The 26,834-nt window shown below is 44.7% G+C and overlaps 1 protein-coding gene across 1 annotated transcript in view; it reads right to left on the bottom strand.

Annotated features, from left to right (window-relative positions):
* Window positions 1-20,640, bottom strand: part of OLAH (oleoyl-ACP hydrolase) — a 41,264-nt gene extending 20,624 nt beyond the window's left edge. Inside the window, 2 exon segments of the mRNA XM_063607198.1 lie at window positions 5,436-5,566; window positions 20,609-20,640. Of these exon segments, the coding sequence (XP_063463268.1) occupies window positions 5,436-5,566; window positions 20,609-20,640 (163 nt within the window).
* Window positions 20,641-26,834: the final 6,194 nt, after the last annotated feature.

Below are 26,834 nucleotides of genomic sequence, written 5' to 3'. Positions count from 1 at the left end.
ACTTTCCCCATCTCTACTAAAAAATATAAAAATTAGCCGGGCGTGGTGGCATGTGCCTGTAATCCCACCTACTTGGGAGGCTGAGACATGAGAATCACTTGAACCCTGGAGGCAGAGGTTGCAGTGAGCCAAGATCACACCACTGCACTCTAGCCTGGGTGACAGAGTGAGACTCTGTCTCAATAATAAACAAAACAAAACAAAAAACACCTCACAAAGCAGAAAAAAACAGCACAACACTCCAACTTGGATGAAATTAAACCAGAAATAGTGGAAACAAAAGAACACTATAACTCAGAAATGTAAAATTCTTCATAGAAATAGACCAAAAAAAATTGCACAAAGAGCTGACAGAATAGTGGACAGAAATGGATTAAAAAGACAAAAATTATTTCAAAAATGACTAAAAGTTGCCCACAACACAGTGGATGCAAAGTGCTGTATTGAATTAGATATGGAGTACAAGCAAAAGAGCTAGGAAACAAAAGCGGGACAGAGAAAACATTACAAAACAAAGTAGTAGTCATGGAAGGGAAAACATTACAAAACAAAGTAGTAGTCATAGAAGGCAGAAAAGGTTCCAGCATAGGAACACATGGAGAGCCTCAAGAAAACTAAACAAAATAAAACACTGGAAAATAATCAATATTTAATTCATGCAAACTCCTGTTAGCAGCAGCGAATCGTAATGGCTCTGCGACAACCTCAATTCTTGTAGAAGGAAGTAGAGTAGAAGGAAGAATTTGACTAAGGGGCATAAGGCAGACTGAGAGACTGAGGCAAGTTTTAGAGCAGGAGTGAAAGTTTATTAAAAATCTTAAAAAGGCCAGGTGGGGTGGCTCATGCCTGTAATCCCAGAACTTTGGGAGGCCAAGGCGGGTGGATCACTTGAGATCAGGAGTTTGAGTCCAGCCTGGCCAACATGGTGAAATCCTGTCTCTACTAAAAATACAAAAATTTACTGGGCATGGTGGCAGGCTCCTGTAAAATCCCAGTTACCCAGGAGGCTGAGGCAGGAGAATTGCTTGAACCTGGGAGACAGAGGTTGCAGTGAGCTGAGATTGCGCCACTGCACTTCAGCCTGGGTGACAGAGCGAGACTCCATCTCAAAAAAAAAAAAAAAAAAAAAATGCTTAAGAGGATTGAGCACTGTGGCTCACGCCTATAATCCCAGCACTTTGGGAGGTTGAGGCGGGTGAATCCTTGAGTGAGTACGATACCAGCCTAGACAACATGGCAAAAGCCCATCTCTACAAAAACAACAACAACAAAAATACGAAAAAAGAAATTAGCCAAGCCTGGTAGCTTATGCTTGTGTTCCCAGCTAGTTGGAAGGCTGGGGTGGGAGGATCGCTTGAGCCTGGGAGGTTGAGGCTGCAGTGAGCTGTGATTGCACCACCACACTCCAGCTTGGGCAACAGAGCAAGACCCTGTGTCAAAGGAAAAAAAAAAAAGCTTAGAACAGAAACAAAAAAGGAAGTGAAGTGTGAAGTACACTTGGAAGAGGGCCAAGTGGATGACTTGAGAGATCAAGTGCCCTGTTTGACCTTTGACTTGGGGTTTTATACATTGGCATGCTTTGGGGGGTTGCATCCCTTCTACCCTGATTCTTCCCTTGGGGTGGGCTCTCTGCATGCACAGTGGCCTGCCAGAACTTGGGAGGGGCTGTATGCCCAGTGTGTTTACTGGAGTTGTATGCATGCTCACTGAAAGTGTTTTTCCCTTACTAGTTTTTCTGGAAGGAAGGACCAGTTAAACACCACCATTTTGCCTCTTAGTGCGCATGTGTGAATCCACTTGACCAGTTTCTGAAATCCTATCAGGAAGCTGCTGATTGCCAACTTTCAGTGTGTTGTAGCTATTGGGGGACTGCCTTTCCCTGGAACCGGCGGTGACTAATTATTATTTTAGATAGATGGTTTAACAACTGCCTGACCATCACCTGATAGTCACTTGACATTCCTGGCTGGGGGTGGAGGGGCCTCTCCTGCCTTATTTATGTCTAACTACCTACTGTAACATTCCCTGAAATAAAATAAGAAAGAAAACGACATATCAAAAGAGCCTATCATATGCTTGAGAAACTTGACCCATAGTAGTTGCATTAAAATGTTAGAATTTGAGGATTTGTGGCCAGACACAGTGGCTCACACCTGTAATCCCAGCACTTTAGGAGGCCGAGGCAGGCGGATCACTTGAGGTCAGGAGTTCGAGACCAGCCTGGCCAACATGGTGAACCCCGTCTCTACTAAAATACAAAATTAGCCAGCCATGGTGGTGCATGCCTGTATTCCCAACTACTCAGGAGGCTGAGGCAGGAGGATCACTTGAACCTGGGAGGCAGAGGCTGCAGTGAGCCGAGATCACGCCACTGCACTCCGGCCTGGGGCCTGGGTGACAGAGTGAGACTCTGTCACCAAAAAAAAAAAAAAAAAAAAAAAAAAAAAGCCCTCCAAACAAATTACCAAGTCATTTATAAAAGAAGCAAATCAGGATGATATCAGACTCTTTGATAACAAAATCTGAAGCAAGACAACAAACAGTAAAACAAGTTGTTAAAGAAACTCAAAGAAGTATACACATCAGTAATTTATCTCCTGGCCAGATACTGTAGTTTACACCTGTAATCCCAGCACTTTGGGAGGCCAAGGTGGGGGGATCGCTTCAGGCTAGGAGTTTGAGACCAGCCTGGGCAACAAAGCAAGACTCTGTCTCTACAGAAAAACTTTTTTTAAAAAGAAAGAAAGTATTGCCAGTATCAAAGCAGTCTTAGAGATGGAGGAGCTTAGCATATATTGGAATCATGAGTCTGCCTGAAGAATCTACTAAAACAGCAAACAACTATAACCCATGGGTCAAAGCCAGCAGCCACATTGTTTTTATTTATTTTTTTTAGGCGGAGTCTCACTCTGTGGCCCAGGCTGGAGTGCAGTGGCATGATCTCTGCAGTGGCATGATCTCGGCTCACAGCAACCTCCGCCTCCCAGGTTCAAGCGGTTCTTCTGCCTCAGCCTCCCGAGTAGCTGGGATTATAGGCGTGCACTACGACGCTCAGTTAATTTTCTGTATTTTTAGTAGAGACAGGGTTCACCATGTTGGTCAAGCTAGTCTTGAACTCCTGACCTCAAATAATCTGCCCACCTCAGCCTCCCAAAGTGCCAGGATTACAGGCGTGAGCCACCATGCCCAGCCTGCAGCCACATATTCTGGTACATAAAGTTTTACTGGGACACAGCCATGCTCATTTTGTATGCATTGTCTGTGCTTGCTTTTGTGAGACAATGGCAAAGCTGAAGAGTTGCAACAAGCACTGTATGTCCCACAAATGTGCAAATATTTACTATTGGGCCGTTTACAGAAAAAGCTCACCATCCTTGTACTAGAAGACAAACTTCATCCAAAGAATACATGATTAGGGAAAGTTTGGCAAAACGACTGGTGGTGAGTTTTGAAGACTTTATTGTGGTTCTAAGACTAAAAAAAAAAAATTAGGGATGATGTTATATGCTCTGATAGAGTAAAAATAATACAACTGTTTTTTTAGAGGAGAAGGAAGAAAAAAATACAGTAAGTTCATTGATTTCATACAGATAATAGGTGTGTCTCTAAGGATACTGTCAGAAGAGGGAAAATCTGAAAGAAAAATCTTCAAAAATTGCCCAAGATGTCCACAGGTTGGACAGATGTGTAATAAAAACAAGCTTCTGAATTAAAGCTGAACACTTACCTGCAAGGCTTACAGCCATTAAATCAGATGGCTAATCCCTATCAGATGAAGCACAGAGACGGGATTAAATCAGTCATGGCTCTCCAGACCTTAAGATGCCTACATACTTGTTAACTTTTTATGCTATATACTTCAACCAATCAGAATTGTTAAGAATTCTGATTGTTAACAATGTGAATTTAGTAAAGACTATGAAACCTCGTCTCTACTAAAAATACAAAAATTAGCTGGGCCTGGTGGTGTGTGCCTGTAATCCCACATACTTGGGAGGCTGAGGCAGGAGAATCGCTTGAACCTGGGAGGCAGAGGTTGCAGTGAGCCAAGATCATGCCACCGCACTCCAGCCTGGGAGACAGAGCAAGACTCCATCTCAAAATAATAATAATAATAATAATAATAATAATAAACAGTCTTGAAATCAGCCAGATTTACAATTGCACATAACATTAAATAAAAAAGTGCACATTGTAAATCTGACAGCATCCACAAAAACAAGAAAACAAAAAACTATGGCTAATAAGGCAATAGAGACATACAGAATAGTTAATACTTTTATTTTTTACTTTAAAAAATTATTATTATAGAGGCTGGCTGCAGTGGCTCACATCTGTAATCCTAGCACTTTGGGGCCGGGCGCGGTGGCTCACGCCTGTAATCCGAGCACTTTGGGAGGCCGAGGCGGGTGGATCACAAGGTCAGGAGATTGAGACCATCCTGGCTAACACAGTGAAACCCTGTCTCTACTAAACATACAAAAAAATTAGCTGGGCGCGGTGGCAGGCGCCTGTAGTTCCAGCTACTTGGGAGGCTGAGGCAGGAGAATGGTGTGAACCTGGGAAGCGGAGCTTGCAGTGAGCCAACATCAAGCTACTGCACTCCAGCCTGGGCGACAGAGCCAGACTCCGTCTCCAAAAAAAAAAAAAAAAAAAAAAAAATCCTAACACTTTGGGAGGTCAAGGTGGGTGGATCACCTGAGGTCAGGAGTTTGAGACCAGCCTGGCCAACATGGTGAAACACTGTCTCTACTAAAAATGCAAAAATTAGCTGGGCATGGTGGCACATGCCTGTAAGTGCAGCTACTTCGGAGGCTGAGGCACAAGCGTCACCTGAACCCGGGAGGTGGAGATTGCAGTGAGCCGAGATTGCGCCACTGCCCTCCAGCCTGGGTGACAGAGCAAGACTCCGACTCAAAAACAATAAATAAATAAATAATTATTATTATAGAGATGGGGTCTCACTGTGTTGCCCAGACTGGTCTTGAACTCCTGGCCTCAAGCAATCCTCCTGCCTCAGCCTCCCAAAGTGCTGGTATTACAGGCGTGCGCCACTGCGCCTGGATTTATAGCAGTCTTTTAGACTCTGTATTAATTCGAAAGAAAAGCAGAAAAGGGAAAATAGATCACATCATGGGACAAATTGGAAACAATTGCAAGATGGTAGATTCAGTTCAACCATATCAATAATTATACCAAAGACAAATGCAGTATTAGAACGTCATCTCCTAAAAGGTCCTTCTAGCTGTAACGATACAAACAAAGTAAAGACAAGTTACTTTAGAAATATAAAAGTCACCCTATTGAAGCATAATCTTGAAAGTTTATTATTAATTACCTACCAGGAAGGAAAGTCTTGACCAAACTTCAAATTCTAATACCTTTATGTCATCTGCCCTTATAAATTGCTTAAATGATGTTAACAATTAACATACCTTCCAGCAAATCATGAGTATCTTGGCCCCATTTGGCAAAATGAGTGGAGCCACCTCCCATCCAGGGAAAGCAAATCAGCTTAAAAGTTGCCTCAGGGTTTTTGTATAAGCAGTTGAAAATGTTTTCATTCCTAGGGAGAAAATTCAAATAGATTTAACATTATGTATATCAATTAAGTTCCCTATACTGAATTACCTGTGTTTTAATGGAAATCTTTATTAATTATAAGAAACATATGTTCATATATACAGTGATTGCAAATGTTTCCAATAAGAAAGGGCAAAAAAGATTTTTACGGTCTGTGTTGACAATTTGAATACATAGATTTTTAGGACTAGGCATGGTAGCTCATGCCTGTAATCCTAGCAATTTGGGAGGCCAAGGAGGAGGATCACTTGCAACCAGGAGTTTGAAGCTAGTCTGGACAACATAGTGAGACCTCATGTCAACAAAAAATTTAAAAGTTAGGTTGGCATAGTGGTACACACCTATGATCCTAGCTACTTGGGAGGCAGAGGCAGGAGGATCTCTGGAGCCTAAGAGTTTGAGGGTGCAGAGAGCTATGACTGCACCACTGAATTCCAGCCTCAGTGACAGAGTGACATCTTGCCTCTAATTTTTTTTTTTTTTGGAGACATAGTCTCCAAAAAAAAAAAAAAAAAAAAAAAAAAAAAGACATAGTCTCACTTTGTTGCCCAGGCTGGAATGTAGCGGCGTAATGTCGGCTCACAGCAACCTCCACCTTCCAGGTTCAAGCGATTCTCCTGCCTCAGCCTCCCAAATAGTTGAGATTACAGGCAAGTGCCCCCATGTCAAGCTAATTTTTTTATGTTTTAGTAGAGACGGGGTTTCTCCATGTTGGTCAGGCTGGTCTCAACCTCCCAACCTCAGGTGATCCGCCCGCCTCGGCCTCCCAAAGTGCTGGGATTACAAAAATAAGCCACCACACCCAGCCCTTGTCTCTAATTTTTAAATTAAATAAACTTTCAGGGATGTAGGTGAAATAGTCAAATACCTATATATAACATTCAGTAAGTGCATTTTATATGCACACTTAAAGTGACATAAATGTTAATTCAGAAATTGCCTTTTTCACAATTTGGAGAATAAATTTTATCCAAACCGTTCATGGGCAGCTTCAATCTTGGTATCTTCATGATCTCCAGAGCCACTTTTCAAGTTATATGTAAGTTTTATAGAGCATATAATTTTGACTTCCTTCTGAATGTTTGATAAACAGTGCTTTTTAAATTGACTTATAGACTGGGCTCAGTGGCTCATGCCTGTAAGCCCAGCACTTTGGGAAGCCAAGGGAGGCAGATCACTAGAGGTGAGACCAGCCTGGCCAACATGGCGAAGCCCTGTCTCTACTAATAATACAAAAATTAGCTGGGTGTGGTGGTGGGCACCTGTAATCCCAGCTACTCGGGAGGCTGAGGCAGGAGGATTACTTGAACCCAGGAGGGGGGGGTTGCAGTGAGCCGAGATCGCACCACCGCTCTCCAGCCTGGGTGACAGAGTGAGACTCTGTCTCAAAACAAACAAACAAACAAATCTACTTATAATGTCACCGGAATTTTATCCCAAGATCCAAGTACCCAATCAGGTGATATTAGGAAAAGTTCTTTTTGAAAAAGTCATCCTATCTGTACACATTTGTGACCACAATTTAAACAATTTCTATAAAGTTTCCAAATTGATCCTTAAATTCCTTACAAAGATATATAATATTCCCAAATATGAGGTTCTAAACCCTAGTATAATGACGCAATCTGTTATACCCCTCTCGTTTTTTCAGTTGATCTCTACAAACATCCAAAACTAACACCAACTGATATCTTTTCAGGTTAACTTGTGTTCTGTAAAGGGTACTTTGTTCTTCATAACAAAATAATTCAGAACACTCATAATATGAGAGATTTTCTATGAACCTAGGCACAAACGAAAACTTTTTTTCGGGGGGTGGATAATTTCTGGAGAAAAACTCGCTGCTTTTTACTTGGGCACTTATGTTAATAATTACTAGTTTAAAGATAAAGGCAAAAAAGACTAATTTTTATTTTTTTTGAGATGGATTCTTGCTGTCAACCAGGCTGGAGTGCAGTGGCGCGATCTCGTCTCACTGCAACCTGCACCTCCCAGGTTTCAGCAATTCTCCTGCCTCACCCTCCCGAGTGGCTGGGATTACCACCATCCTGAGGGTGCACCACCACACCCGGTGAATTTTTGGTATTTTTAGTAGAGACAGGGTTTTGCCATGTTGGCCAGGCTGGTCTTGAACTCCTGACCTCAGGTAATTCACCTGCCTCAGGCTCCCAAAGTGCTGGGATTACAAGTGTGAGAACCTGGCTGAGAAACCTCTTTCAAACTAAAAAGGGAGCAGTACAAAGGCAGGGTATCGGAGCCCCTGGGATGGAGGAAGAGCCTGGTGGCACAAGGGGTGGCCTGCCTGGTTCTCTTAGGTTGGTCTCCTCTCTCCATGCTGTGAGGTGAGGTTGCAAGATGGCTGGTCTTTGCAGCGTGTTGAGTGCTCAACAGAAGTCAGTTGCTCTTGAGACGTAGAACCTCTGCTCAGCCTTATGCACACAGAAGAGTGAGTAGATTTCTTTTTAAAGGCGCTCTTATTGACCTCTCCAATCCCTGTTAAAAATAAAGAAGGTAAGAGGAAAAGGAAGGAGAAGACAGAGAAGAGAAAAAAATGACAGTGGTGATGACAAAGGAGAAGAAGAAATGGGTTAGAACCAACACAACTGATGTTATTCAGATAAGGAGTCACCACCCCCATCCCACCCCATTCATATCCAATTAGCAGTAAGTGCTTCCATTAACAGGGCTGCTCACGTATATACAGAAAGACAAAGATGCAACATTTCCAGACTCTAGCCATGAAACAAGCCTGCTCCTAAAAGAACAGAAAACATTCCATACATACTAGAAAATTAGGGTAAGGGTGAGGGATGTTTGTTTTGGCAACAGAGATGTCTTAGCTTTCTAAGTGTTTGTAAAGTTGTGCTCTTTTAAATCTCAAGAAAGTGGCTGGGTGTGGCGGCTCATCCCAGTACTTGAGGTCAGGAGTTCAAGACCAGCCTGGCCAACACGGTGAAACCCCCATCTCTACTAAAAATATAAAAATTAGCCGGATATGTGGCCCATGGCTGTAATCCCAGCTAGTTGGGAGGCTGAGGCAGGAGAATCGCTTGAACCCGGGAGATGAAGTTTGCAGTGAGCTGAGATCGCGCCACTGCACTCCAGCCTGGGTGACAGAGTGAGACTCCATCTCAAAAAGTAAAATAAAATAAATCTCAAGAAAGAGGGATTCTAAAAAAAGGCTTCACTGCTGTGCCAAACTTGCCATTTTGCAATCTTCAAGCATTCAGAAAAGAGAAGAAAAATAACTACTGAAAGAACTGTCATTTATTTATTTATTTATTTATTTATTTATTTATTTATATTTTTTTGAGACGGAGTCTCACTCTGTTGCCCAGGCTGGAGTGCAGTGGCTCAAGTTCAAATGATTGTCCTGCCTCAGCCTCCCAAGTAGCTGGGATTATAGGTGCCCACCACTGCGCACAGATAACTTTTGTATTTTTAGTAAAGACAGGGTTTCGCCATGTTGCCCAGGCTGGTCTCAAACTCCTGACCTCAAGTGATCCACCCACGTCAGCCTCCCAAAGTGCTGGGATTATAGGTGTGAGCCACCACACCCGGCGAGATCTGACATTTATTTATTTATTCATTTATTTGAGACTGAATCTTGCTCTGTCGCCCAGGCTGGAGTGTGGTGGCACGACCTTGGCTCACTGCAACCTCTACCTCCCAGGTTCAGGCAATTCCTGTGCCTTAGCCTCCCAAGTAGCTGGAATTACAGGCACCCGCCACCAGGCTTGGCTAATTTTTGTAATTTTAGTAGAGACGGGGGTTTCACCATGTTGGCCAGGCTGGTCTTGAACTCCTGACCTCAAGTACAGATCTGTCATTTATAAAGGTCTTTATCTTCTGACTTCCTAGGAGCTCCTTGGATCCCAAGTATTCATTTTAAGGCCACGGTTAACTTGTCAAGCTCAGTTGTGACTTTCAACACAGTTCCAGGGAGCTCAGGTGAATCCCTCAGCTTAAAGCTTTTGTCATGCAGTGGAGGGCATTTTTAGGAACAGAAAGATGTGCCTAAATAGAGGAAGAAAGTTTACAGAGGGTGGGGAGCCCATCTGTTTGTTTCTTAGAGCCTTTTCTTAGTAATTCTGGGCCAGAGCCACCATCAACTCTCAGAAAAAAATCACCTGAATGACTCATGAGGATTTCACTGACTTTACCTGGAAATAGTTCTTTCTTAGGTAATGATATGAAAGGCAGAAAAAGAGAGCAAGTTCTTCCAAGAAAAATAGGCAGTTAGAGCTGGGATACAAATTTTTTTGGTGTTGACAATTAAAAGTTGTTATGGAGCATTACAAAGTTTTCATAAAATTAGGTTGAATTCCTCCAACTCTTTCTAATTGAAGTACATAAAAACCTTGTTTTGTATTATTTTTTGACTTGGCACGGTCTGTGATCAATCAAACCTGGGAAGATTAAACATTTAACCACTGTCCAAGTTTACTCAAGAAATATTTTCCAAGTTGAGTAAAATGTCCTGGGTTTTGTTTTCAACACTGGAGGCATCCTCCGGTAAGAATAACAGTGACTCTCTCCTCAAGATGCTTTCATTTGATTGAAACCTCTAGATGCTTTCATTTGATTGAAGTACCAGACGAGAGAAGAGGGAGAGTGGGACAGAGACAATACTCCAGAGATAATGGCTTAGATTTTTGTGGAACTGATCCATAATACTAGTCCAAAGATAAAACATGCCCAGCAAATGTCCAGCAGAATAGATTACAAAAAAAGCAATCTTTATAGAGATGCATTACAATGAAACTGCAAAACCAAGAAACACAGAAGAAAACTATTAAAAGGAGCCAGGAGGTGAGGAGAGGTGGGCATGGACTCACAGCAATGCAAAAACATGGAAGAGAATAGAATGATATCTTCAAGTACTAAGAGACAAGAACTGCCAAATTAGAATTCTATACCCAGTAAAAACAGCTTTTAGGAAACGGGGCAACATAAAGACATTTTCAGACAAGTAAAAGCTAAGTTTGTCACCAGGAGACAATTTTTAAAGAAATGTTAAAGGATATACTTTGAGCAGAAAGTAAATGATCCCAGATGGAAGATAGGAGATGCAAGGAGGAATGAAAAAGACAGTAGTGAGCCGAGATTGCACCATTGTACTCCAGCCTGGGCGACAGGGAAAAACTGTATCTCAAAATTTAAAAAGAAAGAAAGAAAAAAATATATATATATAAAATTAAAATACAAGGCAAAAATAATGTCAAAGTCAGGCACAGGCAAACAAAGTTCCTTACATTATCTGTGAGGTTTTACTAAATTTAGACTGTATAAATATGCATGCCTTAATTTCTCAGGCTAGCCCTTAGAAGAATAGAAACAGACTGTAAATCATCCAAATTGGAAGAGAAAAATGTTTATTTAATCAAAAAGAGAACTGAGAAAAGGCAAGGGAAAGAAACATAGAACAGGTAAAACAAATAAAAATTGAATACAAGATGACAGATTAAGCCCCAGATACCAGTGATTATATTATATATAAACAGACTAAATTCTCTAGTTACAAAGCAATATTCGCAGATTAGATTAAAAGATAATCCAACTATAGGCTGTGCATATGAGACATATCTGAGAAGGTATTACTCTATGATTTTTAGATAATTTAAAATATAAAATACTCACTTGCCAGGCTTTGAGATGAACTCTGAGCAGACAATCTGAAAGATGACTTTCTTTGGATTGCCAAAGAAAGAGAGGACACGGGAAATGAGGTAATCTCAGAACATTATGAAAGAACAACGAAAACAACAAAGCAGGAAGAACGACATGGGCTGTGGCCCAGAGGAGACACAATGTACCATCTATTAGGAAAATAAAAGAAGTTAACTAAACTGGAAGGCAAGGCTGGTGCAGTGGCTCACACCCGTAATCCCAGCACTTTGGGAGGCTAAAGTGGGCGGATCACCTGAGGTCTAGAGTTTGAGACGGGCCTGGCCAACATGGTGAAACCCCACCTCTACTAAAAAATACAAAAAATTAGCTGGGCATGGTGGTAGGCACCTGCTACTGAGGAGGCTGAGGCAGGAGAATCACTTGAACCCAGGAGGCAGAGTTTGCAGTGAGCCTGAGATCACGCCACTGCACTCCAGGGCAACAAGAGCAAAACTCTGTCTGAAAAAAAAAAAAAAAAAAAGAAGAAGAGAATCCACTGGAAGGTGGAAAAAGGTGAATTGACTTTCAGAATTACTGACTAGACAGTAAAATCAAGTTAAGAGGCTGTTTTAGAGATCTAGATGATAAAGAGTGATACCTGGCCTTATAATATTAGCAAACACATAACACTAAGGACCAAGCACCCTTCTAAGCTTTCAATACCTATTAAGACTTTTCATGTTTTCAATCATGTAGGCATTATTCACAAGAATAATTAAGGTATTATGTCCCCTATTTTGAAGATTAAAAAAAGCTAAGGCACAGAGAGGTTAAGTAACTGACTAAAAGACACGTGGATGGCCGGACGCGGTGGCTCACACCTGTAATCCCAGCACTTTGGGAGGCCGAGGCGGGCGGATCACAAGGTCAGGAGACTGAGACCACCCTGGCTAACATGGTGAAACCCCATCTCTACTAAAAATACAAAAAATTAGCTGGGCGTGGTGGCGGGCACCTGTAGTCCCAGCTACTCGGGAGGCTGAGCCAGGAGAATGGTGTGAACCCGGGAGGCGGAGCTTGCAGTGAGCGGAGATCGCGCCACCGCACTCCAGCCTGGGCGACAGAGCAAGACTCCATCTCAAAAAAAAAAAAAAAAAAGACACGTGGGTAGGAAACAGACCAGAGGGCAAATCCAAGTAGTCTGGTTCCAGAAACTACACTTTTCACCCCTAATGCATTCTGCCTTTGTGCTAATGTGGAGGAGCTAAGGATGAAAAGAAGGCTTGGGTTCTTCAGCCACTTTGACCATGAAACCAGTAGGAATTGATAATTTCTTAGATATGGAGACTGTGGGAGAGGGAGGAAGCAAGTATGATGTCCAACTATTTTATAGCACAACAGAGTGACTGTAGTCAATAATAACTTAATTGTACATTCTAAAATGACTAGAAGAGTATAATTGGATTGTCTGTAACACAAAGGATAAATGTTTGAGAGGGTGGATACTCCATTCTCCATGACATTATTTTACATTGCATGCCTGTATTAAAACATCTCATGGGCTGGGCACGGTGGCTCACACCTATAATCCCAGCACTTCAGGAGGCCAAGACAGGTGGATTGCCTGAGGTCAGGAGTTCCAGACCAGCCTGGCTAACATAGTGAAACCCTATCTCTACTAAAAATACAAAAAATTAGCTGGGCGTGATGGCGGGTGCCTGTAATCCCAGCTACTTGGGAGGCTGAGGCAGGAGAATCGCTTGAACCGGGGAGGCGAAGGTTGCAGTGAGCCGAGATCACGTCATTGCACTCCAGCCTGGGCAAAAAGAGCAAAACTCTGTCTCAAAAGAAAAAAGAAAAATACCATGTGTATTTGTTGTATTTGTGCCTGGTACCATTCAGGGGTTGGGAGTTGTGCATACTCTCCTCAAACTCAATTACCGATGCACTGAAAGTCAGTGGTTTGCAGGTGAAGAGTGTAGGATAGAGTCCTGAGAATCACTAGCATTTAAACACCAAGCAGAAAAAGAGAAGCTGACAGAAAAGTTAGATGGGGATGCCAGGGAAATAGGAGGACAAAGACGTAACTGGGCCTCTCAGGAAGAGCCCAGAGGATGCCAACGGGTCAAAGGTGTGGGCCAGTTGTGGTAGCTCACACCTGGAATCCCAGCACTTTGGTAGGCCGAGGTGGGTTGGACCACCTGAGGTCAGGAGTTTGAGATCAGCCTGGCCAACATGGTGAAACCCCGTCTCTACTAAAAATACAGAAATCAGCCAGATGTCATGGTGCACGCCTGTAATCCCAGCTACACAGGAGGCTGAGGCAAGAGAATCACTTGAACCAAGGAGGTGGAGTTTGCAGTGAGCCGAGATCAAGCCACTGCACTCCAGCCTGGGCGACAGAGTGAAACTCCGTCCCAAAAGAAAAAAAAAATGGCTGGGTATGGTGGCTCACGCCTGTTAATCCTAGCACTTTGGGAGGCCGAGGCAGGCGGATCACCTGAGGTCAGGAGTTTGAGACCAGCCTGACCAACATGGAGAAACCCCGTCTCTACTAAAAATATGAAATTAGGCAGGCGTGGAGGCACATGCCTGTAATCCCAGTTACTCAGGAGGCTGAGGCAGGAGAATCGCTTGGACCTGGGAGGCAGAGGTTGCAGTGAGCCAAGATCGCGCCATTGCACTCCAGCCTGGGCCACAAGAGCAAAAACTCTGTCTCAAAAAAAAATAAAAATAAAAATAAAAAAAGGTGTGGAATGCCTCTAAGAGATCAAAGAAGACAAGAACTGAAAGTATCCTATCGTGCTGGTGATAATGGGATAATTCTAATCCAGGAAAGAGAAGCTTCGGGTACTTCTCTTTGCTTGTGGGAAAAGCACAGTAGCCTGGGAGCCCCTCTGGGGTTTGCTGCTGAAATTGGGCTGCACCCACTCTAGTCAATAGGGCATTTGGACTGAGCACCAACATTGTTCACTGTCTTCAAGAGAGAAGCCTTAGGAGCCTCATGGGAGTAGAGTGAGATGGCCAGGTAAACTGATCAGATGAGTAATCTGATGGTTGAGGTAGGGAGACAGTGCTTAAGAGGGAGGCAGGATTGAGGAAAATTAAAAAGAGAGAAAGGGATGGTTTGAGACCATCCCTTTGAGATGGAGCAAAGTCCTGGAGTAGAAAGAGGATTCTTGTAATCATCACTGATTTTCTGTACTGCTAGACAGTAAGCTCTTTGAGTGTGGAGGCTTTGGTGGTTTTGTTCACAGTTGCATCCTCCTTGCTTCCTACCATGCAAGAATGAACAAGGAATTCCTATCATGTGGAATGAACAATAAATGAATGAATAGGAGTAGAAGACGGGGTAGCGGTTATTGCTAAAAAGGCATGATGAAACTTGTTCATCTAGGACGGGGGGAAGGGAAGGGGGGAAGGGAAGGAAGGAAGGGGTGATGCTGCAGAGATATTTTGAGGCTGAAGCAGAGGAGGTTAGAGTTTAGACAGATGGCCTCTTTTCCCAGGAATGTAGGAGAGATCATTGGACAATTATGTGATGACTGGTGATTAGGATAAAGTTGGAATGGTCAATAGTGGGAGCAACTGGAAAGGCTAAATCCACAGTTGCCAATAGCTGTGACTGAAATCTGTATCTTTCACCACTGGTGTCAGCCAGCTTTCTTGATCTTCTGTGGCAATGAGGATAGGCTCAGAAACAAAGATGGTGAACAGATGGGTTGACCCAAGCATGAGACTGGCAGGTTGGAAGGACAGAAACCAAAGGGGAAAGAGAATTGAGGGTGCCCCATAAAGAGAAAGGGTGTAATGGGATTATGACTGGGGAGTGACAAAGGGACAGCAGGAGAGGGCTCCACTTTTTGGGGAAAAAGAGGCCCCAGGACTGGAAGTTGTCATGGGGACAAAGAGTAAGTCCATAGGAGAGAAGGAATGGGGCATGGGGAAAGTGTGTGATGGCTGCAGTGGAAAGGTGAAATTTCAAAGTCTGAGACTTAGGAGGTGAGACCACTCTAAAAGACCACCCAAGCACAGGCTTTTGTGGGAACTGTGAGGTTCAGGGGTTCAGAAGCAAAGTGAGCTAAAGATGGCAGAAAGGGTACCTACCTTGGCACAGGGGCCCTTTTTGGTTCCTCATAAGATGAGGATCAGTTTTGCTTAACAAATCATCGTAAGTGATGCCCTTCTTCTTAGGGGATACAGACTTCTCCCTGTGGGGCCTTGTCTTCCAAACTGACGACTGCACAGTCTTGCTGTTGGCCACCTCCTGAAATGTTGCCTTCTTCTGGGGGACTCTTAGCTAAAATACAGACAGGCCTCTTTCCAGCAGCAGCTGTCCGTATGCTTACAATGAGTAAAGATACAATCATGGAGAAAGGGTGCTAGTTCAGCATCTCAAAAGTCGCCTACAAATGCAATCTTCTCTTTTTTTTTTGAGGCAAAGTTTTCCTCTTACTGTCCAGGCTGGAGTGCAGTGGCACAATCTCGGCTCACTGCAACCTCCGCCTCCCAGGTTGAAGTGATTCTCCTGCCTCAGCCTCCGAAGTAGCTGGAATTACAGGCATGCATCACCACACTCAGCTAATTTTGTATTTTTAGTAGAGATGGGGTTTCACCATGTTGGCCAGGCTGGTCTCGAACTCCTGACCTCAGGTGATCTACCTGCCTTGGCCTCCCAAAGTGCTGGGATTACAGGCATGAGCCATGGCACCCAGCCACACATGCAGTCTTCTAGGGAGATTTTTAAACTAGCTTTTCTTTGAGTTGCAATTCCCTTTTTTTTTAGAGAGACATAGTCTTGCTCTGTCACCCAGACTGGCGTGCAGGGGTGCTATCATAGCTCACTGCAGCTTCAACTTCCCAGGCTCAAGCAATCTTCCCACCTCAGCCTCCTGAGTAACTAGGACTAGAGGTGCACGCCACCACACCTGCCTAATTCTAAAAATTTCTTTTTGGAGATGGGGGTCTCTCTATGTTGCCCAGGCTGGTCTCAAATTCCTGACTTCAAGCAGTTCTCCTGCTTTAGCTTCCCAAAGTGCTAGTATTACAAGCGTGAACCACTGCACCCAGCCTGAGGTGCAATTCCCAGTCAAGATGCTGAATATATTTGCAAGAATTCAGGGCAGTACTGGTACTAACAGCCCAAATGACTGATCCATGCTCTTGGAACCTATATTTCATCAATTCTCCCACATGCCCTCCCAGTGAGTTTTAACACATCCCTGCTGTTTCCCCTGCAATGTCTCTGTGTTAGTCCATTTTCATGCTGCTAATAAAGACATACCCGAGACTGGGTAATTTATACTGGAAAAGGGTTTCACAGACTTACAGTGCCACATAGCTGGGGAGGCCTCACAATCATGGTGGAAGGCAAGGAGAAGCAAGTCACATCTTACATGGATGGCAGCAGGCAAAGAGAGAGTTTGCGTAGGGGAACTCCCGTTTTTAAAACTGTCAGATCTCATGAGACTCATTCACTAACACAAAAATAGCACAGGAAAGACCCACCCCCCTGATTCAACCACCTCTCACTGGGTTTCTCGCATAACACGTGGGAATTGTGGGAGTTACAATTCGAGATGAAATTTCGGTGGGGATACAGTATTATTCCACCCTGGACCCCTCCCAAATCTTATGTCCTCACATTTCAAAACCAATCATGCCTTCCTAACAGTCCCCCAAAGTCTTAACTCATTTCAGCATTAACTCAGAAGTCCACAGTCCAACATCTTATCTGAGACAAGGTGAGTCCCTTCCGCCTATCAGCCTGTAAAATCAAAAGCAAGTTAGTTACTTCCTAGATACAATGGGGTACAAGCATTGGGTAAATACAGCAGTTCCAAATGGGAGAAATTGGCCAAAACAAAGGGGCTACAGGCCCCATGCCAGTCCAAAATCCAACAGGGCGGTCAAATCTTAAAACTCCAAAATGATCTCCTTTGATTCCATGTCTTGCATCTGGGTCACACTAATGCAAGAAGTGGGTTCCCAGGGTGTTGGGCAGCCTCCAACCCCAAGCCCAAGATTCGCAAGCACCTGCAGTCTGCCCTGAGGGCTGGAGCAGGGTTTTTCCTGGTTCATCCAGGCAGCGTTCCTGGCCTGTGGCTCTTTGTGTTGGCAGTACAGAGAACAGTTGGCTATTCTTATTCCTGGCTGAAGTCGCTGCCAGTTACATAAAGAACAGAGCTTACATTGATAAGGCTGTAAAAGTTTAATGCCTCCCATCCCCATACGTAGAGAATTCAGGCTAAGTTCTACCAGCAATATGAGATTTCCTATACTATTCCTTCATCTCACTCAGACACTCTGCTGCCTGTGGATAGCTCACAAGAAATGGGTCGTGTTTCATCTAGGAAGCCATCTAGCTATCGGTTAGGCCTCTGATGTGATGTGCCCAGCCTCCACAGTTACAACTAGTGACTTACACTTTTTTTTTTTGATACGGAGTCTCGCTCTGTCACCCAGCCTGGCGTGCAGTGGTGCAATCTCGGCTCACCGCAACCTCCGCCTTCCAGGTTCAAGTGATTCTCCTGCCTTAGCCTGCTGAGTAGCTGGGATTACAGGCGCTCGCCACCATGCCTGGCTAATTTTTGTATTTTTAGTAGAGACGGGGTTTCACCATGTTGACCAGGCTGGTCTCAAACTCCTGACCTCAGGTGATCTGCCTGCCTTGGCCTCCCAAAGAGCCAGGATTATAGGCGTGAGCCAGTGCAGCCGGCTTCTATGATAATAATTCTTTAAAGTTAAAAATAAAAGTATTAAAAACTGTTCTGTATGTCTCTATTGCCTTATTAGCCATAGCTCTTTGTTTTCTTGTTTTAGTGGGTGCTGTCGGATTTACAATATGCACCTTTTTTTTTTTTAATGTTGTGTGCAATTGTAGTTTTGCTCCGGCCGATTTCAAGACTGTTTGTTTGTTTGTTTGTTGATTTATTTATTTTGAGACACAGTCTCGCTCTGTCTCCCAGGCTGGAGTGCTGTGGCACGATCGTGGCTCACTGCAACCTCTGCCTCCCAGGTTCAAGTGATTCTCCTGTGTCAGCCTCCCGAGTATCTGGGATTACAGACATGCACCACCATGCTTGGCTAATTTTCGTATTTTTAGTAGAGACGAGGTTTCAGCATGTTGGTCAGGCTGGTCTCGAAATCTTGACCTCGTGATCTGCCTGCCTCAGCCTCCCAGAATATTGTGATTACAGGTGTGAGCCACTGCGCCTGGCCTACAATTCTTGCTTTAAAAAATTCTGAGAGGCTGTAATCCTAGAACTTTGGGAGGCTGAGGAGGGAGGATTGCTTGATCCCAGGAGTTCGAGACCAGCCTGGGCAACATAGCAAGGCCCCCCAATCCCTACAAAAATTTTTAAAAATTAGGCACAGTGATATGCACCTGTAGTCCCAGCTACTCAGGAGGCCAAGGAGGGGAGGATGTCTTGAGCCCAGGAGTTTGAGGCTGCAGTGAGCTGTGGTTGTGGCACTGCACTCCAGCATGGGCAAGAGTGAGATCCCATCTCTCTTTTTTGGGGGGATAGAGTCTCGCTTTTGTTGCCCAGGTTGGAGTGCAATGACGCAATCTCAGCTCACTGCAACCTCCACCTCCCAGGTTCGGCGATTCTCCTGCCTCAGCTTCCCAAATCGGTGGGATTACAGGCACTCACCACCAGTCCCAGCTAATTTTTGTATTTTTAGTAGAGATGGGGTTTCGCCATTTTGCCCAGGCTGGTCTTGAACTCCTGACCTCAAGCGATCCACCCACCTTGGAATCCCAAAGTGCTAGGATTACAGGCATGAGTCACCACGCCTGGCTCCATCTTTAAAAAAAAAAAAAATAAAAATTCTTAGAGGATTTGACCTCCAGGAAATAGCTATAACCACAGTTAAATGTAAAGACAATAATGTGACTTAAACGTACAGTTAATCAGCGTCTGGGCCAGGACCTTCTTAGCAGGCCGTGTGCAGTTTCCTTTGCTGGATTCTCATTGCAGGCATATACAGCTGTGGGGTGCTGGGCTAACATCTAGACTCACTCAGCCCCTGGGAGGCCATGGGTAAACCACACACCTCTCTGGGCCTGGGTTTTTTCAGCTGCCTCGCGAGATTGGTGTGAGATTCAATGAGAACATGAGCAATGAAAGGAGACAGTGGAGAGTGTCAGGCTACAAAACCTCAGGCTCTTTTTGTTTGACGCTCTGTGATTTGATCATTTTCTAAGGTGGAAATGGCACACCATTTGCCCATGCTCCCCTTTCTCCCCAAGAGCCAGATCTACCTCTGTGCTTCCTCATGGCGTCCCAATGCAGAGCCCCGAGAAGATAGGGTAAAATGCTTTAGACTGGGAAGAAAACTTGGAGCACAGGAGGTGGCCCTTGATATAGTTTGGGTAAATGTCATCCCCCCTGCTGGAGGTGGGGCCTGGTGGGAGGTGTTTGGGTCAAGAGGGCGGATCCCACGTGGCTTGGTGCTGTCTCAGAGACAGTGAGTTCTCATGAGATCTGGTCCTTCGAAAGCTATGGCACTTCCCCATCCAGCTTTCTCTTTTGCTCCTGCTTTCACTGTGTGACCCATGCCTTTTCCTACTTCACCTTCCCCCATGAGTCAAGGCTTCTGGAGGCTTCCCTAGAAGCAGATGCCAGAGCTACCCTTTCTGTATAGACTGCAGAACCAGGAGCCAATAAGTCTCTTTTCTGATAAATTACCCGGTCACAGGTATTTCTTTATAGCAAAGCAAGAACAGCCTAATACAGTGCTGTTTGGCACCAGCCTCGGGATTTGGAAGTCACACTCCGAATATACCAGGCTTTCTCTGGTCCGTGGCTTCCTTTTCTCTAACTTTGCTTCTCTATGCTCCTAGAATGCCTCTCCCCAACTCACCACTGCCTTCTCTGCTAGCAAACTCCTACTTCTGGGAGTTCAATGAACAACCCCAGCCTTTTAACTCTCAGCGCCTGTAATCCCAGCACTTTGGGAGGCCGAGGTGGGCGGATCACGACGTCAGGAGTTCGTGACCAGCCTGGCCAACATGGCGAAACCCTGTCTCTACTAAAAATACAAAAATCAGTGGGGCGTGGTGGTGCGCACCTGTAATCCCAGCTATTCGGGAAGCTGAGGCAGGAGAATCGCTTGAACCCGGGAGGTGAAGGTTGCAGTGAGCCGAGATCGTGCCACTGCATGCCAGCCTGGGCAACAAGAGCAAGACCCGTCTCAAAAAAAAAAAGAAAGAAAGAAAAGAAAAAATGAAAACTGTCTGCCGTACAGTCTTATGCTTCTTTATGGGCTGTTGAAGATACTCTCTGGTTTTGGCATAGGCCACAGTGGAACCCACCGTGAGCTCCCAAGACCATAACTGATTAGTCCATCACAGAGCACACCTGCAAGAACAAAGTGGCTGGGCCATAGACCACTTCCAGCCTCAGCTCACCTTGCAAAGGGACAGTCTTCTCTCATCATCATCTGGGTCCTGCTGTGAAGGCCTCAGATCCCAGTAGGGCCTTATCCTTCCTTCTTCATTGTATTTCCTTTCGGAGTTCCTTAATACCCTTTCTTGCCCATCAAAGAAGTTCTAATAATGTTCAAAAAGGGTAGAGTCGGCTGGGTGCAGTGGCTTACTCCTGTAATCCCAGTACTCTGGGAGGCCGAGGTGGGCAGATCACCTGAGGTCAGGAGTTCAAGGTCAGCCTGGGCAACATGGCGAAACCCCGTCTCTACTAAAAATACAGAAATTAGCCAGGCATGGTGGTGGGAGCCTGTAATCCCAGCTACTTGGAAGGCTGAGGCAGGAGAATCTCTTGAACCCAGGAGAATTGCTTGAACCTGGGAGGCGGAGGTTGCAGTGAGCCAAGATCTTGCCATTGCACTCCAGCCTGGGTGACAGAGTGAGACTCCATCTCAAAAAAAAAAAAAAAAAAAAAAGAAAGAAAAAAGAAACGGTGGAGTCTGCCCTTTCCTCTAGGAGGTTCCTTCCCCCACCTGTTTCTCTCCTGGTAGTTTCCCTTTCCACCTAGCAGAGCTGATTCTTTTGCTAAAGTTCCTCCTAACCCATCAGTCTCTTTTCCCTCCTCCTCCTCCTTCCTTCCTTTCTCCCTACCTGCTATAGTTTGAACATTTGTCTCCTTCAAAACTCATGTTGAAATTTAATTGCCTTTGTAATATTAAGAGATAGGACCCTTGGGAAAACTATTAGATGGTGAGGGCTCTGCCTTCATGGGTGGGATTAACGCCCTTATAAAAGGGTCAGTTCAGCCCCTTCCTGCCCTCTCTCTTTTTTCCCTTTCCTCTTCCACCCTATGAAGACAAAGACAAAGCCTTCTTCCCATCTGGAGGACGCACGTTCAATGTACCATCTTGCAATGAGAATGCCCAAACTGCAGGTGCCTTCATACTGGACTTCCCAGCCTTCAAAACTGTGAGCCAATAGACTTCCGTTCGTTATAAATTACCCGGTCTTGGGTAACCTGTTATAGCAGCATAGACTAAGACATCACCTCTTCTCTCTGCCTTCTCTTCCTCTTCTTTTTTCTTCTCCTCCCCCTCTTTCTTCTCCTTTTTCTTCTTCCTCTCTCCTCCTTCTCTTCTTCTTTCTGTTTCTCTGCCTATCCAATCCCTCCCTTGCACTCTCTTACTATATATATTGCAAATAATGATAAGAAAGGAAATGATCTTGCTGATATGCCTAGATTTGAAGTCATCAAAGGATTTGCCCTTTACAGTCACCCTTTATCTCAATTAAGTCAGTCCAGAAATTCAAATATGTGCCTTAAAAATTAGGGAACCATGGATTTCTAGTCATTTTTCCTACTAGTTATAAAATCCACAATAAGTAAAATTGCTACATGAGTTAAATAGTTTTCACTGGTAGGCTGCAGCGGTTGAGGCCTGTAATTCTAGCACTTTGGGAGGCCGAGGCGGGTGGATCGCTTTAGGTCAGGAGTTCAAGACCAGCCTGGCCAACATGGTGAAACCCCATCTCTACTTAAAAAAAAAAAAAAAAAAAATTAGCCCACTGTGGTGGTGGGCACCTGTAATCCCAGCTCCTTGGGATGCTGAGGCAGGAGAATCGCTTGAACCTGGGAGGCGGAGGTTGCAGTGAGCTGAGATCGTGCCACTACACTCCAGCCTGGGTGACAGAGCAAGACTCCATCTTCAAAAACAAACAAAAAATTTAGACGAATTCATGAGTATTAGTCTATAAGAGACATAGACAAAACAGAAGGATAAATATAGGTTGAAATTTGAAATTTTGGGGGAAGAAGAAAAAATTACTAACCAATTAGAAGGCCAAAATGTCAGAGTGGCAGTTTTTAATATCGGAAAGTAGACTAGAAGGCAAAGAAAGACAAGGTTTGAAGAAGGTGTCACTGTTAAAAGGAGGCATGGGTCATATGGATGTATGTGCAATTGACAAAATAGCGTCCAGCTGAAGTAGAAACTTCGAGAACCTGTCACCCAGTGCTTGATCTAAGGAGAACCACAATGACTTAACAGAATGTGGGTTCATTACGTGGATTAGTTCTTAAATCATTGTGGGAGTTGGCAGAGCAGTTTGTCCCAGTGTCACAAAGAGCCTGTTTCTATTTTTTTTTTCTTTTTTTGAGATAGTCTCACTCTGTCACAGGCTGGAGCGCAGAGGCATGATCTCAGCTCACTGCAACCTCCGTCTAACCGGTTCAAGCAATTCTCCCTGCCTCCGCCTCCCTAGTAGCTGGGATTACAGGCCTGAACCACCACACCTGGCTAGTTTTTGTATTTTTTAGTAGAGATGGGGTTTTGCCATGTTGGCGAGGCTGGTCTTGTACTCCTGCCCTCAGGTGATCCTCCCGCCTCGGCCACCCAAGTGCTGGGATTACAGGTGTGAGCCACTGTGCCGGGCTTCTGTTTGCTCTTAAGCTGCTTACAGCCAGTGCCTCCCTCCTACCCACATTTGGGCAAGCTGACAAAAAAGCCCACGCCTGCCTTAGCACTAAGGCAAAGTTCAAACCAGGCATGTCCAGGCCCAACCCGCACCAAAGTGGAAACCAGGGCTACTTGCTCCTACTCTCTCTTAAGCCACAGGAAACACTTCTGTCCCCAGCTCAGGGACTGCACTGCCCTCCCCGAAAATCCTGTGATGTGACTGAAGTTTTCTTCTCATTCTCTGTCGTGTGTGTGCTCGCGTGTGTGTATGTGCATGCGTGTGTGAGTATGCACACATAGTGTGTGCACGTGTGTTTGTGTGCATGATATCATCCACCTCCACATCTGACCTTTGATTGGGAAGGGGATTTGTCCTCCCTCTGCAGAGCAGTCACAACAGCGGGGTTGTTCCTGTTGTCTCTGGCATTCAGCTTGAAGTTACTACAGGTCAGCCCGGCCAGCAGTCAGGAAGGAAAGCTGGAAGAGAAGTGAAGGGGAACAGAGACAAACTGGAAGGCAGAATGGCCCACTAGAGCCCAGCAGGACAGACCGAAACCCACTTCTGTCTCTCACTTCCTCTGGCCTCAATAGTGCTGGTCTCCCGCTTTGGCTCTGAAGCACATGCACCTGCCCCAGGACTCGGAGGAGCTGCACACAGGCACCCAGCAGAAGCTGATGTCGCTGCGGCCCTGCCCCAGACTCTGAGTTAAGCCAGAAGGTCAGCAATGTTCATGAGCTGTTACCATTTCTGGCGCCCTTCAGAGCATTAAAAAAAACCTACTAGTTCACATCTGCCTTCTTAATGTTTACTGTGGGCAACAACATGGAAAGGGGTTCTAGGAAACAGTTCCAGCTTAGGTGAGTTGACATAGTACAAACAAGGCCACCGCAGAATCAGGGCAAGAAATAGGAAATCAACAATTGTCACTGAAGAGCTTAACATGCCCCTCCCAGATGCTGAAAGAAGGAGGCAGGAAACAAGATGCAGAAAATGTGTAAACGTGGACTAATGAACAGAACTTTAAACCCAAGGAAGAAAATAGTATTTTGGGGGGTGCTCATGACACTTACAAAAACTAACCATGTACTGTGTCACAAAAGAAGGCAATGATGTTGGAGATCAGAAACAAAGGGACAGCTAAAATCTTCCCATACATGTGGAAACTAAATGCATACAATAACTGACCCTTTGGTTAAAAAGGAAATTGTACGATAAAGAAAACATACAATATGTAGAACTGATATGGCTAGGCTTGGGGGCTCACATGTGTAGTCCTAGCACTTCGGGAGGCCAAGATGGGACAATTGTGTGAGTCCAGGAGTTCGAAACCGGCCTGGGCAATACCGCAAAACCCCATGTCTACAAAAAAACCTTAAAAATTAGCCTGGTATAGTAGAGTGTGCCTGTAGTCCCAGCCACTCAGAAGGCTGAGGCAGAAAAATCACTTGAGCCCTGAAGTTTGAGGCTATAGTGAGCCGTGATTGCGCCACTGCACTCCAGGCTGGCTAACACAGCAAGAGCCTGTCTCAAAATAAATAAATAAATAAAGGAGCTGATGGACAATGGAAATGTGGCATGTCAGAATGTGCGGAACATAGCTAAATTTGTCCTTGAAGGGAAATTGATAGCATTAAATAGATATATTAGAAAACAGGACAGGCTCAGTGGCTCACACCTGTAATCGCAGCACTTTGGGAGGCTGAGGTGGAGGGATCACCTGAGGTCAGGAGTTCGAGACCAGTCTGGCCAATATGGTGAAACCCGATCTCTGCTACAAAACATTAGCCAGGCATGGTGGCAGGTGCCTGTAGTCCCAGCTGCTCAGGAGGGTGAAGCAGGAGAATTGCTTGAACCTGGGAGGCAGAGGTTGCAGCAAGCTGAGATCGTGCCACTGTGCCCCAGCTTGGGCGACAGAGCGAGACCCTATCTCAAAAATAATAAATGGGGAAAAACCCATTTCATACATGAAAATGTAAGAATCCTCATAAAGACAGTAACTGAATCTAGCAGTGTTAAATAGTACATCATGAATAAGATGTTTCATTCCAGAAATGCAAAAATACTTTAACACCCAAACCTTAGACACTGTAAGTTTTAGGACATTAGTGGACTAAAAAGGTGAAACATCACATTGATCTATTCATCAGATACTTACTGAATGCCTCTTACGTGCTAGTCTCTGTTTTGATGGCAGGGGGAAATGTACCAGGGAGCGTTCTGCAGCACTTAGAACCAGTGCATGAGGCTGGGTGTGGTGGCTCACGCCTGTAATCCCAGCACTTTGGAAAGCTGAGGCAGTTGATCCTGAGGTTAGGAGTTGGAGACCAGCCTGGCCAACATGTCAAAACCCTGTCTCTACTAAAAGTACAAAAAACTCAGCCTTGCGTAGTAGCGGGCGCCTGTCATCCCAGCTACTTGGGAGGCTGAGGCAGGAGAATCGCGTGAACCCAGGAGGCGGTGGTTGCAGTGAGCCGATACCACACCACTGCGCTCCAGCCTGGGTGACAGAGCGAGAATCCATCTGAGAAAAAAAAAAAAAAAGAGCCAGTGTATGAAGCATCCATGTCACAGACCCATCCAGACTGTGTTCTGAGGCACAAAAGTTAGGACACATGACCACGTTTTTACAAAGACTCAAAATTCAGAGAGAGAAGGGAATGGGAGTGGTAGGGATGGGGAGATGAAGGAGGAAAAATGAATTCATGGAAACAGAATTGTGTCAGAGGATTATATGCATTTACAAGGCATTTACTCCGTATTGCCAAATCTGCCTCAAGACAGGTATTATTTTCTTTACAATTTTTTCTAAGTGTTAAAATATTTATTACAATGTAATCGGAATTGTTTATATAGACAGTCTGAAACTTCTCTTTGCCCCGTTTCTGTGTTTCAGACAGCAAAGGTATATAAAGCCATGAAAAACTGCTACATACATGGTCTCTTATTTTATTTTTACAGATATCTATTGAAATCGAGGCTCCTACCCAGATATCTTTAGTGGATGAAGCATCAGGAGAGGTAACTAAATATTAAATATTGATTTTTTTTAAATTAGTGCTAAAATGATGGTTTATCTTTCTCTTTGATTTTGTAGTCAGATGCTCCACCCCTCAGCTATACCCTCAATCTTTCTCTTTGATTTTGAATGCTCATTTAACCATAAATAAAAATCTAGTAATTGAGTGGGGTTTTAGGGGCAAAAAAATCCCTTTGTGATTGTGTAAGTCCATTTGGGCTGGACTCACAAAACTACCGTAGACTGAGTGGCTTATACAATAGACACTTGTTGCTTAGGGTTCTAGAGACTGGAAATCCAAGATCCAGTCTCCAGCAGATCTTGGATGTCTGGTGAGGGCCCACTTCCTGGTTCTTTTTTTTTTTTTTTTTTTTTTTTTGAGATGGAGTCTCACTCCGTCACCCAGGCTGGAGTGCAGTGGTGTGATCTTGGCTCACTGCAACCTCCACCTCCTGGGTTCAAGCGATTCTCCTGCCTCAGCCTCTCTAGTAGCTGGGATTACAGGCGCCTGCCACCACGACCACAGCCCAGCTAATTATTGTATTTTTAGTAGAGAGGGGGTTTCACCATGTTGGTCAGACTCGTCTTGAACTCCTGACCTCAAGTGATCCGCCTGCCTTGGCCTCCCAAAGTGCTGGGGTGACCGGTGTGAGTCACTGTGCCTGGCCACTTCCTGGTTCTTAGACGCTGTCTTTTTCCCTGTGTCCTCCCATAGTAAAGGAGCAAACAGGCTCCCCT

This window comes from Pan paniscus, chromosome 8 (genome assembly GCF_029289425.2).
Source record: "Pan paniscus chromosome 8, NHGRI_mPanPan1-v2.0_pri, whole genome shotgun sequence".
Lineage (NCBI taxonomy): Eukaryota > Metazoa > Chordata > Mammalia > Primates > Hominidae > Pan > Pan paniscus.
The sequence above is the reverse complement of the archived record's forward strand: the minus strand, read 5'-3'. Positions and strand labels throughout refer to the sequence as shown.